General features: G+C 69.7%; 4 protein-coding genes across 9 annotated transcripts; 1 reads left to right on the top strand and 3 right to left on the bottom strand.

Annotated features, from left to right (window-relative positions):
- The first annotated feature begins 206 nt into the window (after positions 1-206).
- Positions 207-3,477, top strand: MSS51 (MSS51 mitochondrial translational activator). Its single transcript, XM_075436419.1, has 6 exons — positions 207-755; positions 1,065-1,220; positions 1,458-1,582; positions 1,803-2,366; positions 2,861-2,954; positions 3,032-3,477. The coding sequence occupies exons 1-6, from the start codon at positions 463-465 to the stop codon at positions 3,306-3,308; spliced, it is 1,509 nt and encodes a 502-aa protein (XP_075292534.1). The 5' UTR covers positions 207-462; the 3' UTR covers positions 3,309-3,477.
- Positions 3,460-11,344, bottom strand: LOC142363234 (cytoplasmic phosphatidylinositol transfer protein 1-like). Of its 3 annotated transcripts, none has more exons than XM_075436420.1 (10): positions 11,256-11,344; positions 9,876-9,979; positions 8,418-8,566; positions 6,567-6,655; positions 6,373-6,380; positions 6,009-6,080; positions 5,817-5,912; positions 5,576-5,731; positions 5,414-5,477; positions 3,461-4,354 (listed from the first exon to the last, which is right to left on the bottom strand). In XM_075436420.1, exons 2-10 carry the CDS (start codon positions 9,921-9,923, stop codon positions 4,089-4,091), a joined length of 948 nt encoding a protein of 315 aa, XP_075292535.1. In that variant the 5' UTR covers positions 9,924-9,979; positions 11,256-11,344; the 3' UTR covers positions 3,461-4,088. The 3 variants fall into 3 exon arrangements, with proteins under 3 accessions (XP_075292537.1, XP_075292535.1, XP_075292536.1); XM_075436421.1 differs by having other exon boundaries at positions 4,267-4,984; XM_075436422.1 differs by lacking the exon at positions 11,256-11,344 and having other exon boundaries at positions 3,460-4,354; positions 9,876-9,938.
- Positions 11,345-13,093: 1,749 nt separating this feature from the next.
- Positions 13,094-14,551, bottom strand: LOC104336094 (myeloid-associated differentiation marker homolog). The gene is given in 4 exon segments (XM_009941905.2): positions 13,094-14,181; positions 14,184-14,376; positions 14,379-14,471; positions 14,473-14,551. Coding segments are annotated over 4 exon segments (1,248 nt in total). The 5' UTR covers position 14,551; the 3' UTR covers positions 13,094-13,297.
- Positions 14,552-15,274: 723 nt separating this feature from the next.
- LOC104336093 (septin-12) lies at positions 15,275-25,212 on the bottom strand. Of its 4 annotated transcripts, XM_075436642.1 has the most exons (11): positions 25,063-25,212; positions 22,143-23,105; positions 17,445-17,633; positions 16,867-16,995; positions 16,658-16,739; positions 16,425-16,562; positions 16,201-16,318; positions 16,028-16,123; positions 15,813-15,909; positions 15,534-15,585; positions 15,275-15,428 (listed from the first exon to the last, which is right to left on the bottom strand). In XM_075436642.1, exons 1-11 carry the CDS (start codon positions 25,115-25,117, stop codon positions 15,284-15,286), a joined length of 2,064 nt encoding a protein of 687 aa, XP_075292757.1. In that variant the 5' UTR covers positions 25,118-25,212; the 3' UTR covers positions 15,275-15,283. The 4 variants fall into 4 exon arrangements, with proteins under 4 accessions (XP_075292757.1, XP_075292759.1, XP_075292760.1 ...); XM_075436644.1 differs by lacking the exons at positions 22,143-23,105; positions 25,063-25,212 and adding an exon at positions 20,555-20,599; XM_075436645.1 differs by lacking the exons at positions 22,143-23,105; positions 25,063-25,212 and adding an exon at positions 18,583-18,602.
- Positions 25,213-26,243: the final 1,031 nt, after the last annotated feature.

Genomic DNA, 26,243 nt, shown 5'->3' with positions numbered 1-26,243 from the left:
CCGGGGAGCCCAGCCGCGGCCCCAGCCCCTGTCCCCTCCTGGCAGAGGCCGCGGTGCCCACCCAGCCGCTCACCTGCGCCCCACGGAGGGCCCTGAGGGAGAAGGGGGGTCCCCGCGGGCCGGGGGGGCACCTCAGGGTGGGGTCTCACAGGCCCCGCGGGGACGGAGGGGAGATGTGTGGGGCGAGGGCCTGGGGACAGGGGCAGCCACCCCTGCTCGCCCCGCGGCGCAGTGCAGGGGGCAGCTCCGGGGCAGAAGGGGTTTCGGGGGATGCCACCGGCAGCTTTCGGGGCGGGTGCCGGACCCCCGGCGCGGGTTGGCCCGTTCTCTGGGAGGGGATGACCAGAATAGCTCCGCTATCTGCTCGGGGCTGACATTTGAGCCCGGCCCTCACTCGCCAAGAGCGGGACGGGGCTGCCCGGCGTCGTCCTCCCCGCCGGCGCGGCCGGGTCGAGCGGCAGCATGGCGGGCAGGAGGAGGCGCGGGGGCGGCGGGCGGTGCGGGGGACCCCGGCAGCACCCGGGGACCCACGAACCGGCCCTCTCACCTGCACCCCTCTCTCCTGCAGCAGCCGTGGCCCAGCGAAACAAGGGCGCTGCCCCCAAAACCGGCCACCCCAAGAAGCCAGTGGAGGAGCCGACAGCGAGGGGACCCGACGTGGACTCGCTGGGCTTCCAGGCCATGGACAGCAACGTGCCGGGGCTGTCCCACGTCATCCTCCAGAAGCTCAACATGAAGAGCTACGAGGATTACAAGTGAGTGAGCACCCGGGGGTGCGTGTTTCCCCCCCTGGCCAGAGCATCCCATGTGTCCCCAGCCAACTGGAGCATCTCCCCGGCTCATCCCACCCTCCCGGCTCACCCACACGCAGGGTGCTCCGACAGGGCTCCTGGGTGCGCCCCTCCACCAGCCCCTTCCCTGCTCCCCACCCTCAGCCGGCCTGGGCCAGGATGCTCTTGGCTGGAGCCCAAATCCTGGCAGCCGTGGAAGGAGGACATCAGCCCCACCGTGACGGCGACGCAGCGTGGGCTGGGTCCTGCTCACCCTCTCCCTGACGTCTGCAGGTCTGCCATGGATGGGAGGAAGAGCGGCAGCGATTTTGGCATCCGGACTTACTTTGACATGTTCCAGAAGATGGAGGACACCTTCAAATTTTGCGCCGAGTGCAAGAAGCTCCCCGATGCCCTCCCTGACCCCAAAAGCCTCCGGCGATGCAAGAGGTAAGGGGGGTGGGGTGTGTGTCTGAAGGCATGGGGCTAGATCCATCCTCTTGCTCACAGCCCTGTGGCCGGGGTGAAGCTGGGGGTGTCTGGCCCCAACGCCCACCTCCAGCCACATGCACCCCCAAAGCAGCGACGCAGCCCTGGGAGGCGGTGGCAGGGAGCCAGGCACGGCGGGCCGGATCGTGTCATCCCCCCCGCCCCCACCGCGGCCGGGCACGCTGCCTCTCTCCCCAGGTGCCAAAACGTGTACTACTGCGGCATGGCGTGCCAGCGTGCCAACTGGCCGCTGCACAAGAAGTTCTGCAAGAAGCTGAAGCTAGTGGCCCTGGACCGGCTGGTGGAGTGGCTCATCTTCACAGGTGGGGCAGGGAACGCTGCTCCCACCCTGCGTTGTCCCCCACCCGCCTGACACCCCCACCCCAGGCCGCACGGCTCCCACGGAGGGACGTGGGGGTCCCTCCTCCCAGCTCCAGCCCCCCCAGCTGGGCCCAGCGTCCCCGCAGCCCAGGTGGGACAGGCAGCCTGGGCTGTGGGACCACCGCTGTGACCCCCAACGCTCCTCCCTACCCCTAACTCCAGGAGACATCCCCTTCCCCACGGAGACCTGGACAAAACCCACCTGGGACGTGGAGGGCTGGGAGGACTGGTTCTCCATGCAGGGGCAGCTGGAGGAGAAGCTGGGTGCCATCCTGGCCGGGCGGTACATGACCCTCCTCTGGGCCAACGCCGGGAAGCCCCGGCCGGAGGACGAGGAGCTGCGTGAATCCGTCCGGCGCCTGGTCACCGACTTCCACTCGCGGCCACTCACCATCGGCTTGGGGCTGCGGCTTTTCGGCATCAACCCCCTCGCCAAAACCCTCACTGTGCACATGGTGGGGGCGTCCCACGTCGAGACCCTCAACACCCGGCTGACGGACTACGACGAGCTGACGCGGATGTTCCCGGGGCACTGCGGCATGGAGCTGGTGATGGTGGGGGTGGACGTGGTCGATGGAGCCATCATGAGGCCACCCCTCGCCGCGCCGCCGCCCCAGGGAAGAGTCTATCTCAGCAGCTACAAGGGGCTTTATCACGACTTCTGGGAAAGCCACGTGGAGACCAAGCTGGCCACCCGCCCTGACCTGGTGGTGGGCTTTCACCCGGGTGAGTGCCTGCACCATGGAGGGACCCACACCGTTGCCACCCTGCTACCCAGAGCGGGACTTCCCTGGCAGGGTGCAGGGCAGACCCTGAGCACCATGGCAGTGCCTGGGGCTGAGCCTGCTGGTGGCTCAGGACATCCCCAGGGCTTTGGACCAAGCCTCAACGGGCAGCCAGAGCAGCTGGGGTGACCCCCGGGGGGCTCAGCTGCCTCGTACCCCCCCCAAGCACTCAGCCTGTGCCACCCACAGCAGGGTGAGCAGCACCCAAAGGGGGCCCTGCTTTCAGGGCTCGGTGCGGTGGCTCAGCCCAGGACCCAGAGCCGGGGGTGGTGGGGAGACAGGACCCACCTTGCTAAGTGCTGCCAAGCCCCACTGCCGGCATCACCGCGTGCCCCGAGGGTCTCTGGCATGGAGTGGGTGCCGTTAGAGCCATCTCTCCCCGGGGCTGGGGCGGGATGGAGGTGAGGTGAGACCCTCACTGCTGCATCCCCGCAGGTTTCCACGCCTGCCCGGACCTGCTGGCAGGCTGGCTGCCCACCCTGCTGCTGCTGCGGGACTACCGCCTGCCTGTCCTCTTCACCGTCTACAGGTGAGCACAGCCCCGCTGCCCCCAGCATGCCGGCACAGCCGGCCGGTAACGGGCCCGTCCTCCCTCTCTCCCGGCAGCGAGCAGGAGCTGAAGTCTTCCCTGCAGATCCTGGTGGAGCTCGAGATGCACATCATGGGCTACGCCGCCAACCCCTTCGCCTCGCTGCGGCCCGAGCAGGTCTACTCCAGCCCCAACAAGGCACCCGTCTACTGCAGCTCCTTCTACATCGCCCTGCTGGGGCCGGCAGCGTCGGCTCTGCCGGGTGCCGAGGAGCTGGAGGATGGTGATGGCTGGCACGGAGAGGAGCCCAGTGCCACCGGTGTGGCTGGGGGCATCGCCCCGGGGCTGGGCTGACCCTCCTGCAGCCAGCGCCATCCTGCCCACCTCGACCCCCAGGACCCTGCCTTGGGATGGGGGATCCGACCATCCCTCGCTGCATGCACCCAGTCCCAAGGGATGCAGCACCCCGGCACAGGCACGGCCCACCTCCGTGGAGCCGAATAAACCACCTCCGGCAACCGGCCGCTGTGTCTCCAGCTTTTATTTCCGAAAAGGCCTTTGTTTTCCCAAGGAAAACGGAGGGCTGAGCCTGCCCCAGCCCCACCTCAGGTGGCCACAGCCCCCGGAGGGACAGCGAGGGGGACCCCCGACTGCGGGACCTGCCTTGCACGGGGCTGTGTGGCCCGGGGGTCCCCCAGGGAGCCCCAGCCTGGGCACCCAGCTGTCACTGTTGCTGTCAGGCGCTGTGCCCATTGCCGGAGGTGCTCCAGCATCGCTTGCCGAGCGCCGCAGCCACTCAGCCCGGCGCCCAGCCACGGCACGCTTGGCAGCCCCTGGAGAAACTGGGGTGGGCAGCACCGGGCGAACCGGCCCCTCAGCATCGCCCGCCACTGCCGGGGACCCGCGCCGGCCTGGTGTCCCCTCCCTGCACAGGCAGCTGGTCCAGCACGGTGATGGTGGCAACGTCCTGCGTGGGCACCCATGATGGCTTGGGGAGGTCGGTACCCCCCCAGGGCTCCCCACGCCCCGACAGCAGGTTCCTCCCCGGGGACGGCGCCTGTCGTGGGGGCCATGGTGGGCGGCGGAGCTGGTGCGGTCCGGCCGGGGAGGTGGCACGGTGTGGCACCGGCAGCGTCACTCGGCGCCGGCACGTTCCCACACTGCAGGCAGCGTCAGGGTCTCTGGCGCCGACTTCTTGCGTGGGCGAGTCTTGGGGGGAGCGAGGAAATCGGGAGCCTCGTCGCCGAGCGGGGTGGACGGTGCGCTGGTGGGGGCTGAGCGCGTGGCCGTGGGCTGCCCCACCTCGCTGACCGAGATGGCCGGTGCCACCAGGCCGATGAGCTCGTTGGTGGCCTCCTGCGTCTCCCGCTCGTAGCGCCGCACCTCCTCCATCGTCATCCCTGCCGAGCACAGCCGGGCTTGGGGCCGCTCGGCACGGCCGCGTCCTGCACCCCGTCATCCCGGGGCAGCCTGCACCCCGCGTGCCAGCCCCCCCCCCCCCCGAGCTGGGTGCTGGGAAGGGGACAGGGGCGGGGGACAGGGGGACGGGCAGGGAGGGGGGACGCTGGGCAGCGCAGCCAGCCCCGGGCTTGGGGCCGCTCGGCACGGCCGCGTCCTGCACCCCGTCATCCCGGGGCAGCCTGCACCCCGCGTGCCAGCCCCCCCCCCCCCCCCGAGCTGGGTGCTGGGAAGGGGACAGGGGCGGGGGACAGGGGGACGGGCAGGGAGGGGGGACGCTGGGCAGCGCAGCCAGCCCCTGGCTCGGGCACCAGCAGAGGGGAAGCAACGGGCAGGCAGCGCGGGCAGGGGCTGCGCGGGGAGGGAGCTGGTCGGGGGGGGACCCTCCACTGCGGGGTGCAGGGGGGGCTCGGCGTGCGCCGTGCACAAGCCCCCCTGCCTGCACCCGCCTGCAGGCAGCATGCGGCAGGGCTGCCCGCGCAGCAGGGCTTAGGGGTGCTGGCTCCCCAGCTTTTGGTTTGTGGCCACTTGCATCTGAGTCTCGAAGGCCCGGACCTCTTCCAGGGACATGTCTGGAAGGCAGAGAGCCGCTCACCGCGACGGCCCCGCGCCCGCCGCCGGCCATCGCCAAACCCAAGGCTCCCATCCCCGCGTCCCCACGCGGCAGCCGCCCGCAGCATGTCTCCCTGCCAGGCCGGGGGTGCAGGCAGCACAGGCAGGGGTGCTGGAGCTCCTCTCCTCGCCCCCCCCCCCCCCCTTCAGCCAAGCCCTCCCCGGGCATGCAGGGGAGCGGGCAGCGTGCGGGCGTGCAGGCAGGCGTGAGGGCAGGGGGAGTGGAGCGGAGCAGGCAGCATAGGAAGCAGGGGGGCTGGTGGAAGAGCGGGAGCTGCCCGTGGGGTTAGTGGCATCGGCGGTTAAACCCGCAGCCCCCTCCCACCCTGGGGTTGGGGGCCACCCCAGGGATCGTCACCGGCAGCGCGGGGGTGGCCCCGCGGACTCACCGCACCACTCGTCCACCCAGGCGAAAGCCTGCCGGTGCCCGATCAGCAGGATGTCCCGGATCACCTGCCACGCACCGCGGGGGTCAGCACCCTGTCACTGACACCCCCCCCCCCAATGTCCCCTTCCCCCCCTCCCCATCCTGGAGCCCCCCCCCCCCTCACCTTGTGCACGAACTGCTCCACCCGTGTCTGCAGCCCCCACACCTCGAACTTGACGTTCACCAGCTTGTAGGAGCACATGATGGGCTGGGTGTGCTGGCGCCAGCCCTCCCGCAGCGGCCCCCGGCCCGTCTTGGCCGAGCTGAAGAAACGGGGGTCCTGGGGGAGCAGAGCGGGGCCGTGAGCCCCCCCTCGGGGACAGGGGACAAGGGGGTGGTTCAGAGGAGCCCCCCCCCCATGCTACCTCCAGGCTGCGGTAGTAACGCTCGGGGATCTCGTCGAAGGCGATGTCCAGGAAGGAGACCTCGTGGTCACCCAGGATTTTATCACTGCAGAAGATCTGGGGAGGGGAAGGAAGGTTGAGAGGCACCAGCCGCGCATGTGTGCATCACCCCTGCAACGAGTTTGCCAGGTCTCGGCTGCCGCGCAGACTCACATTCTCGCTGTCCCCGCAGTTGTCCTCGTACTTGGTCTCGATGTAGATGGAGAACTTGGGCAGGAAGGAGCACTGCAGGGAACGGCCGTCAGCTGGCCCCGAGGGATGCCCATCCGGAGGGCCGCCCAATCCCCGGGACACCCAGCCCCAAGGGACACCCAGTCCCAAGGGACACGCACCCTGAGAGATGCCCACCCCAAGGGACACCCAGCCCCAAGGCATGCCCAGCCCCACAGAACGCCCAGCTCTAAAAATGCTGACCCCAGGGGACACCCACCCCCAGGGGATGCTCACCCCCGTGTCCCCCCCCCAGCCATGCCAGGTTCTGGGGAAGGGGCCAGGGGTCCCCAAGCCACCTCCTCACCGTGTACTCTGCACAGGTACCATGGCACGTCAGCATCACGGGGTGGCATCATCGGGTGGAATCGTGGGGGAGAGAGGGAACGGTGAGACCGGGAAGCGGCCACGGCCAGGCTCTCCCGGCAGCCCCCCCCCTGCCGCCGCCGGAGAGGGGCAGGGTGCCCGGGTGCCCGTCCCCGCGCCCTGCCCGGGGCTCACCGGTGATGGTGTAGGGGTAGTAGTTCCAGGCCTTCTCCGTGATGTAGAAGATGCGGGGGGTCACTGCCCGCGCCCAGCTCGGCAGTTTGCTGCAGGGGACCACGACAGGGGGGGCTGCACTCGGAGCAGGATACGGCCGGCGGGCACAGCCCTGCCCAGTGCCACCCAGCCCTGCTCCACCGAACGCAGCCCCCCACAGCTCGGCCCTGGCTCTGGGACCCCCATCCCCTCCCCAGGAACCTTCACCTTCACCCCAGCACCCCCCACACACCCTCACCTCCAGCCCAGGGACTCCCCGAGGAACCCCTGCTACCTCCACAGGACCCTCACCTGCACCCCAAGACCATCACTTGCACCCCCGGACCTCCCCAGTGACCCCTGCTACCTCCCCAGGACCCTCACCTCCACCCTGGGGACTCCCCTAGGGACCCCTGCCACCTCCTCAGGACCCTCACCTGCACCCCAGAACGCCCCCAGTGACCCCTGCCACCTCCCCAAGACCCTCATCTGCATCCCAAGACCATCACTTGCACCCCCAGACATCCCCAGTGACCCCTGCTACCTCCCCAGGACCCTCACCTCCACCCTGGGGACTCCCCTAGGGACCCCTGCCACCTCCTCAGGACCCTCACCTGCACCCCAGAACGCCCCCAGTGACCCCTGCCACCTCCCCAAGACCCTCATCTGCATCCCAAGACCATCACTTGCACCCCCAGACATCCCCAGTGACCCCTGCTACCTCCCCAGGACCCTCACCTCCACCCTGGGGACCCCCCTATGGACCCCTGCTATCTCCCCAGGACCCTCATCTGCACCCCAGAACCCCTGCCAGTGACCCCTGCTACCCCCCCAGGACCCTCATCTGTACCCCAAGACCATCACTTGCACCCCCAGACCTCCCCAGTGACCCTTGCCACCTCCCCAGGACCCTCACCTCTACCGCAGTGCCCCCATCCTCTCCCCAGAACCCCCCAGCCCCCTCAGGGCCAGGACCCCGTGGTACCCCCACTGCCCCCAGGCACCCCTGCCCAGCACCACGTGGCTGCCCACGCTCCCAGCGCAGGATCAGGCCCCCAGGGGAGCCGGGAGGTGAGTTTTGATTAATTTGCAGGCGTTATAAATACCATCTCCCAGCGAGGAATCGTGAGTGCCGCAGCTAAAAATAGCCCGTCTAACGCCAGCGACTCCCCAGCGGGGGAGCAGCCGATGCCCGCACCACGGCGTGCCGCAGCCGGCGGTGGGGACGCGGGGACGGCAGCACCGGGTGCCAGTGATGCCCAGGGGGTTGTGTGAGGGGACGCGGGGACACCCCCAGGGATGGACTGAGCAGCAGCCTGGGCATCCCCGCCGAGCCCCGCGCCGTAGCCGAGACACCCACCGATACCTGGAGAGGGGTGCAGCCCCCAGGGATGGGTGCACACCTGGGAGACAGGTTCATGCCCTGGAGATGGGTGCACCCCAGGAGATGGGTGCAGCCCCTGGAGATGGGTGCACCCTGGGTGATGGGTGCACCCCAGGAGATGGGTGCAGCCCCTGGAGATGGGTGCACCCTGGGTGATGGGCGCACCCCAGGAGATGGGTGCAGCCCCCCAGGTAAGTGCACCTCAGGCACCCTGAGAGACAGGCACAGCCCCCAAAGTTGGGTGCAGCCCCCAAAGACAGATGTGCCCCCGGGAGATGGGTGCAGCCACACCGCAAATTGTCAAGGACCCGGAAAGGATTTTCCCCGGGAATTTTGGAGGGAGGGATGGGGCCACCCCGCTGCCTGCCCATGCCCCCCACTGCGGTGCTGCCCCACAGAGCCGGGGCCCCCTCCCCAGCCAGCATCCCTTGCCGGAGCCGCAGCCTCACCTGGAGAGGTGGACACGCTTCTCGGTGAACTGGCCGGGGCCGTGGACGGGGTCCTCGTGGGGCTCGTTCTTCACCACCTCCACGCCCTCGCCCTTCTCACTCTCCTGGTGACTGTGCTTGCTGATGGTGTAGAGCTGCCCCACGCGGTACTGCAACCACAGCGCCCGGCCTCAGCGCTGCCGTCCCCTGCCCCGGCACCCTCCCGGCACCGCGCCGGGACGGGATCCTCTTTGCCGGGCTGACAGGTTTCCAGCCGCACCGCTGAGAGGGGAAACTGAGGCACGGTGCAAAGAGGTGATGAACCCCGAGGCGTTCGGCGGGCAGGGGTCTCCCAGGGCACCCTGCTTCAACCCTCCTGCCCCTGAGCTGCTCCAGCACTCGGCCGAGCGCTGGATCCTGCCCTCCCTGCTCTTCCCCAGCATCCGAGTGCCTCACAGAGTGCCTGGAGGCTTTCTGCTCAGCAACCAGCCCAGGAGCCAGGGAAAACTCTCTCTCTATATATATATATAAAGAGATATATAGATATATGTATATATATGTGTGTGTGCTCATATTTGATGATGCAGCTGCGCAATGAGTGTTTTATTGTTCCGCTGAAGATCCCATCCATCACCCTCATCGCCAGCACGATCTTATCGCTGCTCTCTGCTAATCGGAAACCTTCCCCAGGTGCAAACACCAAACTGCCGGTGCCCGGGGAGGGCTGGCGCTGCCTGGCGTGGGCACTGCCGCCGCGGCTCCCTGCTCCCCGAAACGGCCCCGCTGGCGCCAGGCGCTCATGAGCGACCTTTGGCCGGGGATGCCGCTGGCTGCCGGCTATCGCTGCTGGTTGCCGACCGGGATTCGGGCTCCCTGCGGAGCAGGGACTGAGCCCACACTCCCCATCTGAGCAGCCGCCCCGAGCACCGCAGTGCCACGGGCACCCAAAGCCCTGGTGCCCTTCGCCCGCTGGCTCGTCCCGCGGTCCTGGGACTCAGCTGCCCGTGAGCAGCCCCCAGTGCTGCCACAGGGCTCCACACCCCAAGGTCACCGTGCCCAGGGATGGGACGTGGCCCCTTGCTCACCCCAAAACACGGCTCAGCACTCGCATCGAGCACCCCGAGCCCAACGGCTGTGGCCAAAGCAGACGTCGGTGGCTCAGCGAAGGCAGACGGTCCCTGCCACAAGCCACAGAACCATAGAATCATTAGGGCTGGAAAAGACCTCTAAGCTCATCAAGTCCAACACCACGAGGGGATAGCAAAGGGGGGCCACGGTGTCGTGCAGCCCCCATCCCCTGGCACACACTGCTGTGGGTATGAGCCCCCCACCCACAGCCCCCTCCATCGGTGGGGTCCCTGCAGCCAAGCTGTCCCTGGCACCCACGGCCTCTGCACCCCTCTTCCCAACCGACACCTCCCTCCCCTGCCCGGCCGCGGGGTCACAGGCAGCCCTGGCCCCCCCCAGCCCCCCACTCACCTCCTCGGTGGTGAGCGGCATGCAGATGCGGTACTCCTTGATGAGCATGGCGGCCCGGGCAGGGCGCGGGTCAGGCGTCGGCGCTGGCGGGGGCACAGCTCATTCTGGGGAGACCCGGGGGTGGGGGGGGAGAGGTGGTGAGAGCAGGGGGGATGGTGCTCGGCAGCCTTCCCACACTCCCATCGCATCACCCCACGCTCGAGGCAGCCGCCCCGCTGTCGGCACCGGTGACTTCATGAGCCGTTGCCATGGCAGTGGTGTGAGGTCAGCGGTGCAAGGAGCAGCCTGGGTGTGCCCGGCTGGGGACACCCCGGCACCCCGAAACCCCCAAGGCGTTAACCCCTTCCCTGCCAGGCAGACCCCCGCACCCCTAGGCAGCTGTCTTGGAGCGCACGTGTTCCCCCCTCCAAAATACAGTGCCCTCCCTTTGGGGTGCCACATCCACACCCAACCGCGGTGGCCAGGGCAGCAAGAGGGATGCCGGGATGCCGGGATGGGATCAGACTTGCCAATGCCCGTGGGGACCCGCCCCTGGGCACCCAGGTTCTGGCCGACCCCGGGGGGCTGCTCCCAGGGAGTGCCCGTGTTGATGTCCCTGGCGTGGGACGTCCCTTCCCTGGACCAGAGCCGGAGCCCCCACCCCAGGGTACCCCCAGCACCCGTCCCGGCCGCTGGCACTGCCAGGCCACCCTGCTCGCCCCCCGGCCCCCACTCCAGCCGGGGCTGGGGATGCTCAGGGTGGGTGATGGAGCAGTTCAGGGGTCTCCTGGCCGTGGCCCCCAGCCCCACGGGGCAGGGAGGGGACGTGAGCCCCCCAGGCAGTCACTCTGAATGGGGCATCAGGCCTCGGAGGGGGCAGGTGGGGGCTCACAGGGGGGGTCCTGTCTGGGGACAGCTTGCCCAGCTGGGGACACAGGGGTGTCGCTGGGAGCACTGGGGGACACTGGAGCCTCCCCAGGGGACACGGGCACCCCTGCTGACAGGGAAGAGGGCTGGCTGCGGGAGGCCATAAGCCCCCCCGGGGGGCTTCTCACCCACCCCCCAGGTCGGGGGGCAGCGGCAGGGCGCGGGGCGGGAGGGGACACCCCGTGAGCACGGGGAACCCCGGGGTACGGGGGTCCCTGCCCCATCCCGGCACCGGGGCAGCTCACACCGGCCGGGGGGGTCCGGCCGGGGCAGGGTGGGCTCCGGCGCTGCCCGGGGGGTCCGGCCGGTCGTGCTGCCGGGAGAAACGGGAGACGCCGGAGCCGCGGCGGGCTCGGGGCAACCGCGGGGCCGGGACCGGCAGCCTCGGCACCGCTCCCCCCAAGCCCGGGCTCCGCCGCCCGCCTCCCCTCCCGCCCCGGGGCTCCCGCCACCCCCCGCCCCGGCCGCACTCACCCGGGCCCGCGGCGGTCCCCGTTCCCCGCCGTGCCCCGGCCGCCCCCCGGACCGTGCGCAGGACCGCGCCGCCTCCCGCACCGCCTCCAGCACCGCCTCCCGCGCCGCGGCACACCGACCCCTAGGGGGAGGAATGCACCGGCACCGCACCGCACCGCACCGGCACCGCACCGGCATTGCACCGCACCACACCGCACCGCACCGGGGACTCGGCTGCTCTCGGGGACCCTCAGCAGCTGCCGTGTGCCCCAGTGGGAGATGCCCGAGGTCTCCCCCAAGCACAGAGCCCCCGACGGGGGCCCAGGGTCTCTCCCCAGGGAGTTGGGAGCCCCCTCAAAGCTGCCCCCGCACCCACCCGCCACCCCGCTGCCCGCCCGGCCTCCCGCACCCCAGCCTCGCCGCACCCCACGGGCCGGCACCCACCGTGTGCCATCCGGGGCCGAACACTCCACCAGCACGACGCACCGCAACTCATGGCTGGTGATGGCCGTCGCCGTCACCGCGCTTCCCTGGCCCCTTTCCTCCATGAATTTCAATCAACTCCGGCACTAAAAATAGCCGCTCTCGGGTGCTGGGCAGGGTTGCACCTGGCCGCTGTGGTTTTCCCTTTATTTGCTCCAAAAATTCCGCCTTGGAGGCTGCGAGCGGCTCCCACGGCGCTGCCGGGAGGGTGAAGGCTACGCCATGCCGCTCGGTGCAAGTGCAACACCGTGGCACGCGCTGGCCTTGCCGCCTGGGAGCCGCCCAGCCGGTGCCAGGGTGCCCCGGCGGCACGGTCACGGGGTGATGGCCACCGTGGGGATGCAGACCAGGTGATGGGGACACCCACCAGGCCACCCAGCAGCCCATGGTGTCACCATCACCAGCGGCACTGGGACCCGCCACCATGGTGGCCGCGGCAGAGGGCACAGAGGTCCCAGTCGCCTGGGTACCCATGGAAGCCGCGTCTGGGCTTCCGCCGCCCTCCCCTGGCGCAGCGGCCATAGCTGCTGGTCTCACGGCGGTGGGGACCCTGCTCTGTGGCCCCCAGCAGCCCCGAGGCGGCGGGGATGGCCCCGGGCTGTGGCTAGCCCCAGGGCAAGCAGCGGCAGAAGGAGCCGCACAGGGTGGGGACGGTGGCACCCAAAAGCCACTGCAGTGCCCCACGGGGTACCCGTCCCATATCCGGGAGTGCCGTGCCAAGATGTCTGCCCGCCGGGCACACCTTCCCCTGCCTGCCCCGGTCCTGACCCGCTCTGCTGCCTTCTTCCCGGTGTGCCGGCCCGCGGTGCCACCAATCTGGGTGACAGCCACCACCTCACCCTGTGTCCCCCCCATGCAGGGGACCCCCCAGGGGGTAAAACAACAGGCACCGGCGGATGCCAAACCCACTCCTGCCAGAGTGGCTGGGACCCAACTCAGGGGGGCTTCCACCCAGATGACAGCGGTGGTGATGGGGACCTGGCGGTACTGGTGACAGGGCCTGGCGGGCTCTCAGCCCCCCCAGCTGCGCATTCCTCCCAAACCCGTTCGGCAGGGTCCCGTGCTGTGCCAAGGCAAAGGCATCTGGGTTGGGTTTTTCCTGGTCATGCCCTGTTTCACCCCGGTGCCGAGTCAACAAGCAGGATAAAGATGGATTCACTGCAGCCTGGTGCCCCCCCTGGTGCTGCCGGTGTCCCCCCAGTGCTGCCAGTGCCCCCGTTTCTCACTCGCAAACCCCCAAAGCCGCCGGGGAGGATCCCGCAGAAAGCCAAGAAGGGGAAAAAGAGGAGGCAGAAGCAAGTGAAAAACGACCCAATTTAATCCCAAAGCCCTCCCCCCGGCTCCAGGGTGTTGGGAGCACCCTGCTCCCCGCCAGCCCGGTCCCCGGCCCCCCCAGCCAGGCACCCCGCAGGGCACTGGGCTGAGCGCAACCCCGGGAGCACCCCACAACTCTCTGCTCTGGCGCGGGGAGAAGGAGCTTTCCGAGGCAACCGGCCTCTTCCTCAGCTCCGCCAGCAGCCCCGCACCGGCACCCAGCCGTGTCCCAGCACCCCTCGCCCCACCGGGGCCACCCGGAGCCCTTAGGGAGGTGCCCTGACGAAGACCATCTTGGTGGAGTAGACCAGGTCCACCAAGTAGGCGATGAGGTTGAAGATGGTGAGGAAGGTGACCCCCAGGCGCTTGTTCCACCAACAGTCCCTGCTGCAGGGGTCGGGGCGTTGCACACCATTGAAGCTGTAGAAGGGCCAAATGATGGTGGCGGTGATGTACATCATCAGGGCCAGGGCATTGTAGCCCACCAACACCTTCTCCAGCGGGCAGGGCATGTAGGTGAGGCACCGGCCAATGGTGAAGACAATGATGAGGAAGGTGATGATGAAGCAAATAGAGTAGACAGCCACACACCACTGCAGGCCGGCTTCAGAACTGTAGTTATCCAGCAAGGAGAAGATGAGACAAGCCACATAGGCTTCAAAGACCTTGAGGAGCCCAGGCACGGTGGAGAGGAAGCTGCTGATGTCCCCTGGCTTGGCGCGGGTGAGCCCCACCTCGAGGGCGTAGGCGAGGAAGCAGAGGCAGGAGACGGCGGTGGCCACAGCCTGCCGGGCACACTTGCTGCTGCTGCAGGGACTGCTGATGAAGGTGGAGGGGAAGACTACCGAGGTGGTAAAGATCATCAACGCCGCCAGCATGGAGAAAGCTGAGGTGAAGTCATCCCAGGAGAACGGCAGCTTGGGGTAGAGCTCCAGCAGCTCCAGAACCAGCACCAGCAGCGTCACGGCGAAGCAGAAGCACCAGGTGAACATGCACCACGTCCCATAGGGACCGCCGAATGCCCTAGTGGAGGCCACCAAGCTGAAGGCGATGCAGGACAGCACGACGGCAGCGAGCCGGGCGATGCCCACCCAGGAGGTCACGGCGCGGAGGTTCACCGTCGCCACAGCCATGGTCCCGGATGGCTCTCCCACCGACGCCGTGCACTGGGAAATGGGTGCTGCCGGCAGCCGCTCTTATCTGGGTGCTGGGACGGAGGGGTGGGGCACGGGGCAGGGAGCCGCTGGCCCCCCGAGCCGCCCGCCCGTGCCGAGGACCCCCGGCTCTGCCGCCACCACTGCCGCCACCACGCACGGCTCGCCGGGTGCTGGCAGCGGTGGCTGCACGGGTGGGTGGATCATTAACGTGGGGCTGGGCGAAGGGTGCTGGCGCTGGTGGTGACGCTGAGCCCCGCGCTGGGGCCGGGGTGGGGGTGGGGGGGCAGGGAGCCCATTGCGCCACCGTCCTGGCACCGCACCCTGGCCCTGCCCACGGCGGGAGGCACAAAGGGGCCTTTCATGCACCCCTGCAGCACTGCGGGGGCTGCCCCGGCACCCTCAGCCTCATGCCGCGGTGGGGCCAGCACCCGCAGGGTCTGCCCGAGGGGTCTGGGGGGGCTGCACCCAGCGTCGGGTGCCCCTGGCAGGCGGGTGCCACAGCGGGCAGCAGCCGGGTGTAGCCCCCTCACACCCTTGCGGGTGGCACCTCCGGTCCCCTCCCGACACCTCCGCCACCCGATAAGCGGCTCAAAGTCCGGCTGTGCCAGCTGCTGTCACCATGCCCGGTGGGTGGGGTGACCGTGGGGAGGGGACCCGCACCCTGCCTGCCCATGGCACCACCAACACCCCACGCCTTTCCCCGGGGTGCCCAGCCGGTGCTGGCACGAGGCACCCTGGCAGCACCGTGAGGGGGTCCCACCCCACAGCTCCAGCAGCTGGAGCAGCGCAGGAGGGTGGTGGCACGTCAGAAGAGGGGAGTCCAGCAGGAGGATGACGATGGTGAAGGCTGAAGGCTCCTGTTGACCTTTAATGTCGCGCAGGGTCCAAGGGGTCTGTGCCCATGGTGGATCTTGGGGATGAAGGACCTGGGGACTCAAACCAGGGCAGCCTGGCACTCTCGGGGGGGGGGTCCTCACCCCAAACCGACGTGTGGTCCTCACCCCAGGCAGGGTCCGGGCACAGCCACTGGTGGGCAGGGGACCGGGCACTGCCACGGGGGTCCAGCGGCAGGTCCGGGGAAGGGGCTGCGGCGGCTCAGAGGTCGCTGCCACCCTCGCCCTTGCCGGGCAGCCCGTTGCAGGGGCTCAGGGCCAGCCGGTTGCTCTCGTTCAGCCGCCGCACGCGGTAGCTCTCGTAATGGACGTTGTGGGTGATGTCCTTCAGGTCCTGCAGGTGGGACCTGCCCGGGGTGGCAGTGGGGAGGAAGGGCATCAAGTTACCATCCCCCCAACCCCACCGTCCCCCCCACAGTGTCCCGGCACTCCCCGTCCCGTCCCCTGCTCACCGGATCAGCAGGTCCCGCAGGAGGGGGAACTCACAGTGTGCCGGGTTCTCCACTGCAAAGCAAGGCAGAGCGGGTAGCGGGGCTGGCAGGGTGCGGGCAGAGGGATGCCCGGGGAGCACAGCTCGGCAGCCTCTGGGTACCACCACGGCTCCAGGCCACCATCTGCACCCCCAGCACCCACCCAGGCAGGGATGCACCCGTGGGTGCTGCTCCCCACACCCCTGTCAGACCCCCCCTACGCCTGGGGGGGGTGCTGGGGGTACAAGGGGCTCTGCTCACCTTCAATGATGCCCCACTTGGTCTTGCGGCCCAGCACCCGCTTGCCGTTCACCTGGTGCTCCTGGTCTGCCCCCACCACGGCGAAGGGGATCTTCTCCTGCCAGTGCAGAGGAATGCACTCGCCCCGGGGTGCTGCCAGGCTCCCCTGGGGTCGTCTCTCCCCCACCACGCACCCCAGGGACCAGCATCTCCCATCCCAGCATCCCAGCACTTACCCGAATCCTGTCATTCAGCGCTCTGTCATCCAGGTCCTGGTCAAAGTCCTCCTGTGGGTACACGCTGATGGCGTGGGTCTTCAGGTCTTCCTGGATCTGTGGGATACGGGGCTTGAGCCAGGTTTGGAGGTGACACAGGGCGCCGCGGCAGTCCCTCGGGGACTTGTCCTCACCCGTTGCTTGAACTCTGCCCGTTCCTCAAGGGTGAGCGTATCGGCTTTGGCAATCACTGGCACCACGTTGACAATCCTACTGAGCCGCCGCATGAACTCCAGGTCCAGTGGGCGAAGCCTGCCAAGGACCACCATCACCCCAGGGTGACCCCATCACCATCACCCCGGGCTGACCTGCACCATCAAGCAGGGAGCACCCACGGGTGCTGTGAGTGGGGTCTCACCAGTGACCCGTGGGGGGCACGAAATAGACGCATCCATGGACTCGGGTGTCCGGGATCTTCCTCTTGCGGGTGATGACGATCTCCTCGCGTAGGTACCTCTCGTACTGCTCGTTGATGTATTTGATGATGGGGTCCCAGCTGAGGATGAGGAGTTGGGCGACAGCATCTGAGCTCAATCCCCATCCCAATCTGCCACCCACCAAGCTGGGATGATGCACTTCGTTATGTCCTACCAGTTCTCGTTGTTGATCTGGTCCCCAAACCCCGGCGTGTCCGTCACTGTCAGCTTCATCTTCACACCCTTCTCCTCGATGACTATGGGGCAGAGATGTGGGTCAGTGGGGAACAAGCATTGGGGAGAAGCAGGGGACCAAGGGGGTCCCCTTGGTCCCCTGCTTCTCCTCAGGGTTGGTGGGACATGACCCCATGGCGGTGACCTTACCGTGGGTGACGGACTGCAGCTGCACTGTCTTGGGGATGCGTTCCTCCTGGCCGGGCTGCGAGGCTTTGCGGCTCACCTTGGACTTGAAGAGGGTGTTCACCATCGTCGACTTCCCCAGCCCGCTCTGCCCTGCAGCGACACCAGCAGCTCCGGTTTATCCCCCCTCCCCAATAAATTAATTCCCCTGGGGCAGTAACACCTCTGTATCCATTTGGGAGCATCCCAGAGGTTGGGACAGCCCTGGTTTATTCCCCTCAGTAAATTTATTCCCCAGGATGGTAAGACCTTGGTCCCCATTTGGAAGCATCCTGAAGGCTGGGATAGCTCCGGTTTGTCCTCCCCAGTAAAATTATTCTGAGTTGACAACCCCTCGGTACGCATTCAGGAGCATCCCGGAGGCTGGGATGAGCTCACCCATCAGCATCGCTACGTTATGGGGTATGGCATGTTGCTCCTTTTTAATTTCTTGCTGCTTAAACTGCTTAAAATCCCTCAAAAGCATTACTTCCCCCGGCACGGCGGCATCGGAGCCAGGATTCTCCCCCCAGCTGAGAGCGGACCCCACAGCCGGTGCTCACCCACGACCATGATGTTGAACTCGAAGCCTGTCTTCATGGTTTTGATTTTCATCTGGTCAAGCACAGCTTCGATCCCCACGTAACCGAAGAGCTGGCAACCTGCCGGGGCGGCTGCTGCGGCGAGGGGCATCTCCTCCTCCAGCACGGCTGGTGGCTCCATGCTGCGCTCCTCAGGCTCCAGGCTGCTCCCTGCACGGGTGGGCAAAGGTGGGTGAGCCCAGACTCCCCTGATGCCCACCCCTCCGCCAGCACCGTTGCCCCAGCAGCAGCCGCCCCGGCAGGCACGCAGCCCTGGCACATTCCTGGCAGCCGGTGAGGCTCGGCATGGCAACGGGGCCCGCCGTCCCCCCGGCACCCCGCGGGCGGAGGGGGACAGGGAGGTGCCGTAGTGGCATCTTTGGGGTGACCGTGCCACCAAGCAGTCCTGCCTGTCCCCCGCGATGCCACCGGGTGCAGCAGGCACCGCGGCCACCACCGGCACCCTTCGCCCAGCCCGCGCTGTCACCCACGCCGAGGCCACCCGCGCACCCGCTCCGGTGTCACTGCTCCCGGGGGGTCCGGGCCCGGGGCAGGACATGCCACCCCACATCGTACCCAGGCACCGGCTCCTGCCAGGGCGAGGGGCACCCATCTGTGGCCCCCGGGGTGCTGGGGAGGGGCAACCAGCACAACCCCGACCCTGGGGACGTGCAGGGTTTGCCCTGGGGACTGTGCCCCGAACCTGCCCCAGCTTGGGGGCCACCAGAGCCCCACGCCTGCCCCAGCCCTTTGTGCGGCACCTCGGCGGGCCCCAAGCCCTTTCTCCTCCTCCTCCTCCTCCTCGGCATGGCCATTGTTCGGGTCCTACCTCAGTGCCGCAGTGCCCTCGTCCAGCCCCTCGCTACAGTGGCGGGGGTCCCCCAGGCGCCATCAGCATCCGCATCCCCATCAGCGCCGCAGCCCCCTCCCCTCTGCCAGCCCCTGGCTGGCACCAAACCCAGCTCCTGCGAGGCTGCCGCTCCCACACATGACCAGCATGGCAACATCCCTCCTTCCCTCCCTCTCTCCCACCCCCGCAGCCCCCTCCCTGCCACAGCCAAGCCCCCCGCGCTGAGTTTGCCCGCTGGGGTGGGGAAGGCGCCCGCCCGGCTGTGCCCACCCGACACATGGCACCGCTCAGCCTCCGGCGGACTGGGACCCCAGCACAGCGATGGCCCCCACTTCATGGCACCCATCACCCCCACGCGTGGGTGCGGTGGCAGCGAAGAGGAGCAGGAGTACTCTCCTGTGGGCACCATCCCCGCTGGCACCCACTGTCTTCCTGGCACCGGGGACCACCCAGCACCGTGCCCCCTGAGCAGCACCCGAGACTGGGCACCCCGGCGAGGGGTGGTGGCCCTGTCGCCTGTCCCGCTGCCGCAGGGCCCCACGGCGCCTGCGTCCCCCTGCGCCGCAGCCTCCCCGCCTGCCACATATGTGCCAGCCGGCTCTTGGCGTCGGCGAGGCTCGAGCGGCAGCTTGCTGACGGCCCAGGCTGCCGAGGGAGCCCAGACGCCCTGCCGAGGCCTCGGCCGTGTGCCACGCAGCCTGGGGACGAGGGACACGCGGGCAGGGTCCAGCCCGAGCCAGCCTGGGGGGACCAGGACATGATGAAGACAAACACACCCGTTGCCGTGGCAACAGCATCCCGGGAGAGGGGGCACCCAGCACCCTGTGCCCACCGTTGGGTGCAAACCAGCTGCCTCACCGGGGTGATGGCAGGAGCGTGGCCGGGCAGTAACGCCCGGGAAGGTGTTGGGGACGGGGACAGCAGCGCTGTGTGCCCCAGCTGTCCCCACAGGGTCGGGGTGTTCCTTGGAAGCGGAGGAACAGCTGGGGACTTCGTGGTGGCACCCGGCTGGGGGAGCTGAGGGCAGGCAGGGTGCTACCGAGAAGAGCTGGGGGGCTCCGCAAGCAGGTGGGACCCCCCCGATGCCCACCTGGGCACGCCACCACTCCTGGGGTACACCGGCCCCCCTCCACCCTGGTCCCCACCAGCCCCCGGCTGTTGCCGGGACAGATCCAGAACCAAGGGATGCCACTGCTGCCTGGAGCCAGCCACTGCAGGCAGGGTGCAGGCAGGGTGCAGGCCTACACACCACCCCCCAGCTCCCCAGGGTGCAGCACCCACGCAGGGGCTCGGCCGTTGCCTGCTGCCTCATGCCGTGCCGGCAGCAGCGCCAAGCAGACACAAACAGCTGGAGCGGGCAGCAGGCACAGGGCCGTGCTGGGTGCTGCACCCACAACCACCCCACCGCGGGGCTGGAGCCCCCCATCACCCTGCCCTCGCTGCCGAAAAGACCCGTCGGCGATGGCCAGCAGCCGGGCGGCCGCGTGGAAGCTCTTTGGCATCACCACGCACCTCCGGGGCTAATGGCTCCTGCAGCCAGACCTGTTCGAGGACTCATTAAAGATGCTCTTATTTTCCAGGCAGGGACGAGTAATCCCGGGTCCATGGTCTCCTCCATGGGTTTAATTAGTGATGTGGGGCTAATTGGACTATTCCCAGGGGAAGCCTGTAATAAGGGTCTGAAGGTGGAGCGTGTTGGGAGAGGATGAGCCGGGAGAGGAGCTCCCAGCCCAGCTGCTTGCCGCTGCGGCAAACCGGACATTGCCTCGGCCGGGAAACGCAGCCGGACGGGGAGAGCGCTGCGCCAGGTCCCAAAGGCTCAAGGGTGGGTGGGCACGAGGGAGCTGGTCCCTCCATTGAAGGGATGGAGGATTTTGGGGATATGGATGGAGAGGCGCCCACCATGCCAGCGAGGAGCTCGCCGCAGCTCTACCCACCCGGCTGAGCATGACCCAGAAATGCCGGCACGTCTCCCAGTGCCAAACGCGACCCAAGGGGACCACAGTGACAGTCCGCATCCGCGGCCGGACCCAGAGCCAGCCTACTCGGCTGGCCGCAGTGCAGGCAGGAGCCACACCACAGGGCTGGGACCGCCGAGCGCCGGCGGCAAGCAGAAGCAGAAGTGAGCTGTGGGTGAAACCCTGTGCCTGCCCGCAGGGGACCCGGGGGTCCGCCCTGCTCTGGGGGCAGAACCCCCCTGCCCGCACGCCACCCTGCCCCATGCCACCGCGGCCATCCCTACCTGGGCGAGCTGGCCGGAGCCGGGGCTGCTGCTGCCGAGAGCTGGTCACCGGGGCCAAATGGCTCCTGGGGTGCAAGGCGGGGAGGGTGGCTGCAGCCCACGGCTCCTCCTCCGCTCCTCCTCCTCCTCCTCCTCGCCCGGGGGCCCTGCGTGGGCGACCCAGGCGCTTGCTCAGCGTGGAAGTGAAAGGCGGCGGTGGCCGCCGGCTTTTGGCGCTTCCCCCATGGGGCACGGGACCAAGCATGCCATGCCACCCCACGGCCACCCACGGGTGCCGCCGGCCGGGGGCCGCGGTGGCCTCCGGGGAGAGAACGCGGCGCATCCCCACTTCTTGCTGGCAGAGACACCGCTGTGCCGCGGCGGTGCCTGCCAGCCCCGTGCCATCTGCAGAGCAGCCGGTGCCCACACGCTGCCCGCCGGCTCGCGCCCCGCTCCGCAGCCCGGCCACGCCACGCTCGGCCACCCTGCCAAACCCCGGCTGGGTACCCGGCACCGCACCCCCATGTCTCTGTCACCCCATCTCGGCCCTCAACACCGTCCCCCTGCGTCCCCATCGCCCCAGCTCGGCTCCGAGCACCGTCCCTCCGGCCCGGCCAGCGCCGCGGGCAGCGGCAGGTCACCGGGGCAGCCGGGCTGGCTGGGCAGCACGGCCACAGGCATTGCTGGGGGATGATTCACCCCAGCCCGGAGCAGATGCATGGATGCTTTTGCTGGCGTCAGTACTTAGAGCCCGGCGACGGCGGCTCTCATGACACCCCAGCGAGACGGGCAATGAGCCCCAAGCACCCAAACAGGGAGCACCGGCAGCAGCGGCCATCTCCCGGCCACCCCGGCACCCTCCAGCCTTTCCCAGAGCAGTCGCCGAGAAGCAGGGACACTGGGGCTCCCCGGCCCCGAGCCTAGGGACAGGCACGGGCTTGGCGGTGCCCACGCTGGCGCGGTGTGAGCCGGTCCCACGGTCGTGCCGGGGAGCCCCACATCCTCCCTCCGGCACGAGGCGCGCGCCGAGCACGCCCCAGCACACCTTGGCCCCCCGCCACCTCCTCTTCCCCCCCGGGAGGGGAGGAACAGGATCCATCCCCGTGCCAAGGCAAGGAGGGACGAGAGGGGAAGAAAGCGCTGGACGCGGGACAAGATCGCGGCGATAGCCGGCACGCGTGGAGCTGCGGCCTCGGCGCTGCCGCCGATGGGGCACATGTGTCCCGACCCATCTCCCTGCGACGGGGAAAGCGATTAGTGCCGGGGCGGCGCGGGAAACTCACCCGTCTCCCCAGGGCTGGGAGGGATGGGAGTCCTGCCAGTGCCGCGCTCGGCTCCATGCCGCACAGCCCCCCGCCGCTACGCGCCACGCACCGCGCCAGACGGCATCCAACGCGCCCCACAGCCCCCCGGCACCAGTGGGAGGGAGGAGGGAGCCAGTGGGGCTCATCCCAGCCGTGTCATCCCCAGCTTCACCACAGCCCCGCATCAACACCCTCCTGGGGCGGCTGGCGGCAGGGGGGCTCGCCAGGGGGCTTTGGCAACACCACACCAGCAAGGGGGTCCCAGTGGGGAGAGGGGAGGGGGGGGGGACAGGAGCGAGTCCTACCATGCTTCGGTGTCACCACAGCCTCACCGGGAGCTGCCGCTGCCGCGCAGGGTCCCCGCGGGGTGGGGGGCTTCACCCCGGCTCCACCGGGTGCTGCCAGGGTCCCCGGGGCCGGCACCAGCACCAGCCCCCCGAGGAAGGCGGGCTGGGAGCTCAATTGCACCGTCTGCGGCTGCGACACCAGCTTGAAGGGGGTGGCTTGGGGGGACGGTGGCAGCCCCTCAGCCCTCCCCAGGGAAGGGGTGGCGGGGGCCGCGCCGGGGCTGCTGCCCAGGCTGACCCTCAGCTGCGGCCGCGGCAGCGTGCAGGGGGCCGTGTCCCACCCCGCCGGCCCCTTGGGGAGCACGGGCAGCTCCGGGGCCACCTCGGTGCCATCACACGGGGCTGGGGGGGAGGAAGGCTGGCGGGCGCGAGGCTGAGCCACGGGGCTCCGGGTGCCCCACAGCAAGGGGTTCGGCAGGGGGGTCCCCATCCCCGGCTCCTCGGCGATGTGCAGGTCCAGCGCCGGCAGCGAGCCGCAGCTGGCAGCGGCCCCGCGGAGGGGATGCTCCAGCTCCACTGGGAAAACGCTGCCGTGGGACGGGACCTTCTTCAGGCCGGGGCCGGCGGCCGGGGGGGTGCCCGGCGGCTGGAGGGGCGCGGGGCTCTCCAAGCTGGAGGACGAGCTGCGAAGGCTCTCGCCGTCGCTGCCCGGCCCCGCGGCGAAGACCCCGCGGGTCTGGAAGGAGGCGACACGGGCGATGGCGGTGGTGCCGTTGGCTCGGCTGGTGGAGAGGCTGGTGCTGAGCCGGGTGCGCAGCACGGGGCTGGGAGCCGGGCTGGGGCCGGTGGCAGTGCCTGAGTGGGGCAGGTGGCCGGGCAGCAGCGGCCGGTGGCACTCGCCAGTGCCTGAGGGCAGCAGGGACACCGGTGGGGAGCCGGGCACGTCGTCCCCATCCTCCGCTTCAAACGACTTCTTGAGCGCTGGGGACAGAGAGAGAGATGGTGGCGTGAGAGTGGCACCCACGGCCGGGCACCCCCTCCCCAGCCAAGCCCACGGCCACCGCCGAGCGCGGACCCCAAGCCGTGCCAGCACCCAGAGGTGCCTGACAGCCATTTGTGACCCCGTCCCACACCGGGAACCAGCTCAGCGCCAGCGGCCCCATGGCCCTGCCACATTGTTCGCCGTGGTTTTTATCATTGTTCCCCGTGGTTCATCCGCGCCCGGCTGGTGCCACCGGCTCCCCGCACAGCACACTGCCCGCTTTATTCCCCCTGTAAGGGATCCAGCCCCCAGTAACCGGATCCCCCTGCTCCCCCCCTCCACCCATCCAAACAGCCATGCTGGGAAAGATTCCTGCCCCCTTACAGGGCATTAACCCTGAAGCCTACTGATGGCGGGGCAGGCCAGAGCTGTCGCTACACGCAGTGGTAATGTTACGGTTCATGCAGGAGGCAGCGGCCATGCCTCCCACACAGCCTCACTGATTGCAACCATGAGCCCACGCCATGGCCCCTCCCCCCCCCCACGGATGTCCCACTGCACCGTGGGCATCGCAGCGCCTGGCTCCGGTGCAAAGCCCCTTGCCGGAGCAGCTGCCGGGTGCTTGGCAGGGGTGCAGGGCCCTCTCCCCCTTGGCACCCCCGCGACAGGTCTGAGCAGCCAGGACCCCCACGAAGCTCCTTCCTCACCCCCGCTGCCAAGCGGCGATGGCTGCCTCTGGCAGGGCAGCTGGGGGGGGGCCCACGCTGCGCCCCTTCATCCTGACACGTGTGCTGGCGTGCCCCGGCATGGCACCCACCGGCACGAGGCCAGCCTCGCCCTCCTCTTCCTCGGCCCCACAACCGCTGCTGTGGCTTGGCCATCAGCGCCAGGGGTGGCGGGGGTCCCGTCCCCCCCCCAGCTCACCCCAGCGCCCGGGGCTGGGCAGGGGTCAGGGGCCGGGGCGCGGGTGCTGCTAATAACAGCTCTCCCCTAGGCAGGTCCTGCCCCTCTCCAGCTGGCCACGGTGCCGGGGGCCATGGGGAGACGGGGACAGCGGCCCCCTCCCCGCATCCATCTCGCTGCCAAAAACGCCTCCTTTCACCCCAAACCCGGTCACAGGTCACGTCCTCGCCCATCGCTCTGGCGGTGCCCAGAGCGGGGGACGCAGGGCGAGGCGGGGGGGTGGCAGGGGCTTTGGGGGGGCTGGGGGGGGGACAGCAGGGGGTGGGGGGGGTCCGGGAGCGGCGGGGTTAAGGTGCCCGGGGTAGGTGCACGCATTCCTCCCCGGCGAGGGCAGCAGCAGCCCCGGGGTCGGGTTTCGCCGCCCGCCCCCGGCCCCGGCCCCGGCCCCGGCCCCTCCCGCCGCGGGCTGCGGGAAGCGGCCGGGGGTAACTGCGGGGGGGCTGCGGGGGGCTGGAGAAGGACAAACCCCTCCCGCTGCCCCGCCCCGGGGGGAGAGCGGCGGGACACGGCTCCCCGCCCCCCTCCCCGCAGCCCCCCGGTCCCCCGGGGCCGCACGCACACTCGGGGGGTGCGCCCACGCACACACGCGAACGGGGGGGGGGGAAGGGGGGGGATGTGCACACACGTACTCCCGTCCCCCTGAGGGCTTTGCAATGTGTCCCCCCCCGCTCCCCGCTCACCCCCGAGACCACCCACGCCCCCCCCCCAGGCTCCCCCCGAGGGTGCGCCCCGTGGGGGGGCACAACCTAAGGAGCGAACCCCGCGGGACGCTCCCCACGCCACGCAGCCTCCTGGGGGGGGGGGGAGAGCAGCCCCCCCACGATGCGCAGAACCCCCCCCACGATGCGCAGCCCCCCGGGGGCATCCCCGCCCAGATACCCAGCCTGGGGGCCATCGCCCCCCCGCACGCTACGTATCCCCCGGGGGGCATCCCCCCGTTACCCAACTCCGAGTGGGGGTCTCGCAGCCCCCGGGGGGGGGGGGGGGTCGCACCTTCGAAGTCGGAGAGGATCCCGTCCAGGTGCTCCTTGACCGAGAGCCGGGCCATGCCGGGGCGGGGGGGGCCGGCGGCTGCCACCCACCCGGGACACCCGCATCGGGGGGGGAGCGGAGCGAAGCTGCGGCTCAGCCCGCCGAGCCCCGGGACGGGACGGGACGGCGCCGGCCGCCTCGGCGGGGAGGGGAAGGAGGAGGGGACCGGAGAGGGGGGAGGGGAGGGGGGAGGTGCTGCCCGCGCCCCCGCCCCGGCCGGACCCCCCCCACCCCCGGGCCCGGCCCCCGGAGCTCCGCCGGCCCCGCCGCCAGCCCCCTCCCACCGCCCCCCCTCCCCGCCCAGCCCACCGGGCCGGGGGTGCTGCAGCCCCCCGCCTCTGCGCCCGCCGGGGCCCCCCCGGGCGCTGGGGGGGGATGGAGAACCGCCCCCGCCACCCCCCCACCCCCGAGCTGGGGACCCCGCGCCCGGTCCACGGCCCCTGCGTGGGGCTGCTCCCCCCCCTGTAAGCAAGGGGGGCTTCCCTGCCCTCTCTCCCCCGCCCTTCCAGGGGTGCACCCAGCTTCTGCCTTGGCCCTGCTCGCTGCAGGTGCTGCCTGTGCCCCCACCGTGGGAGGCTGGGGGGTCCCAGTCATGCTGGGGGTCCCAGGCAGGCTAGGGGGTCTGGTCAGGCTGGAGGGTCCCGGTCATGCTGGGGGTCCCAGGCGGGCTGGGGGGCCCAGTGAGGCTGGGCGTCCCAGGAGGGCTGCGCACCGCAGGCCCTGCTCCCCCAGGGATTTCCAGCTCGGAGGAAGAGGAGGAAGATGCGCCGGTGCGGGCAGGGCTGCCTGCCATTGCCTGCGGCTGGGTGCGTGGGGCATTTGTGGGGTGTCCTCTGGTGTGGCTGTCCCTGGCGGGGGCTGTGTCCTGTGCCTGAGCCCCTGGAGTATCCCTGGGGACCGACTGCAAGGGGACCATGCTCCCCGTGAGCATCCCGGGTGGTCCTGCCTGCCGCGCGTCCCACGGGGCTGCTCCCCTTACCCAGTGGGGTGTTGGGGGTGCGGGGAACCATCCATCCCCCTCCCACCCCGGCTGCCAAGGGTTAACCCCAGCTCCAGCCTGGGATCAGCAGCAGATGTGGAAGGAGCTGGAAATCCCTGCTCCAAACAGGGGTCCCACAGCTCCTCGCCCCCCTCCAGCCAGC

The sequence above is a fragment of the Opisthocomus hoazin genome, chromosome 15 (assembly GCF_030867145.1).
Source record: "Opisthocomus hoazin isolate bOpiHoa1 chromosome 15, bOpiHoa1.hap1, whole genome shotgun sequence".
Taxonomy (NCBI): Eukaryota; Metazoa; Chordata; class Aves; order Opisthocomiformes; family Opisthocomidae; genus Opisthocomus; species Opisthocomus hoazin.
The sequence above is the reverse complement of the archived record's forward strand: the minus strand, read 5'-3'. Positions and strand labels throughout refer to the sequence as shown.

Excerpts from the sequence above, each read along its gene's own strand:
- LOC142363234 (XM_075436420.1), bottom strand. The coding sequence starts at position 9,923 with ATGCTCATCAAGGAGTACCGCATCTGCATGCCGCTCACCACCGAGGAG. Across the intron at positions 5,478-5,575 it reads TGGAGCAGTTCGTGCACAAG|GTGATCCGGGACATCCTGCT; the intron begins GTGAGGGGGGGG and ends GGTGCGTGGCAG. Across the intron at positions 4,355-5,413 it reads CTGGGTGGACGAGTGGTGCG|GGATGACGATGGAGGAGGTG; the intron begins GTGAGTCCGCGG and ends TGTGCTCGGCAG.
- LOC104336093 (XM_075436642.1), bottom strand. The coding sequence starts at position 25,117 with ATGGCCCGGCTCTCGGTCAAGGAGCACCTGGACGGGATCCTCTCCGAC. Across the intron at positions 16,319-16,424 it reads GTGCCCCCCACGGGTCACTG|GCTTCGCCCACTGGACCTGG; the intron begins GTGAGACCCCAC and ends GGTCCTTGGCAG. Across the intron at positions 16,124-16,200 it reads GGGCAGAGTTCAAGCAACGG|ATCCAGGAAGACCTGAAGAC; the intron begins GTGAGGACAAGT and ends CGTATCCCACAG.
- MSS51 (XM_075436419.1), top strand. The coding sequence starts at position 463 with ATGGCGGGCAGGAGGAGGCGCGGGGGCGGCGGGCGGTGCGGGGGACCC. Across the intron at positions 1,583-1,802 it reads GGAGTGGCTCATCTTCACAG|GAGACATCCCCTTCCCCACG; the intron begins GTGGGGCAGGGA and ends CCCTAACTCCAG. Across the intron at positions 2,955-3,031 it reads GTCCTCTTCACCGTCTACAG|CGAGCAGGAGCTGAAGTCTT; the intron begins GTGAGCACAGCC and ends CTCTCCCGGCAG.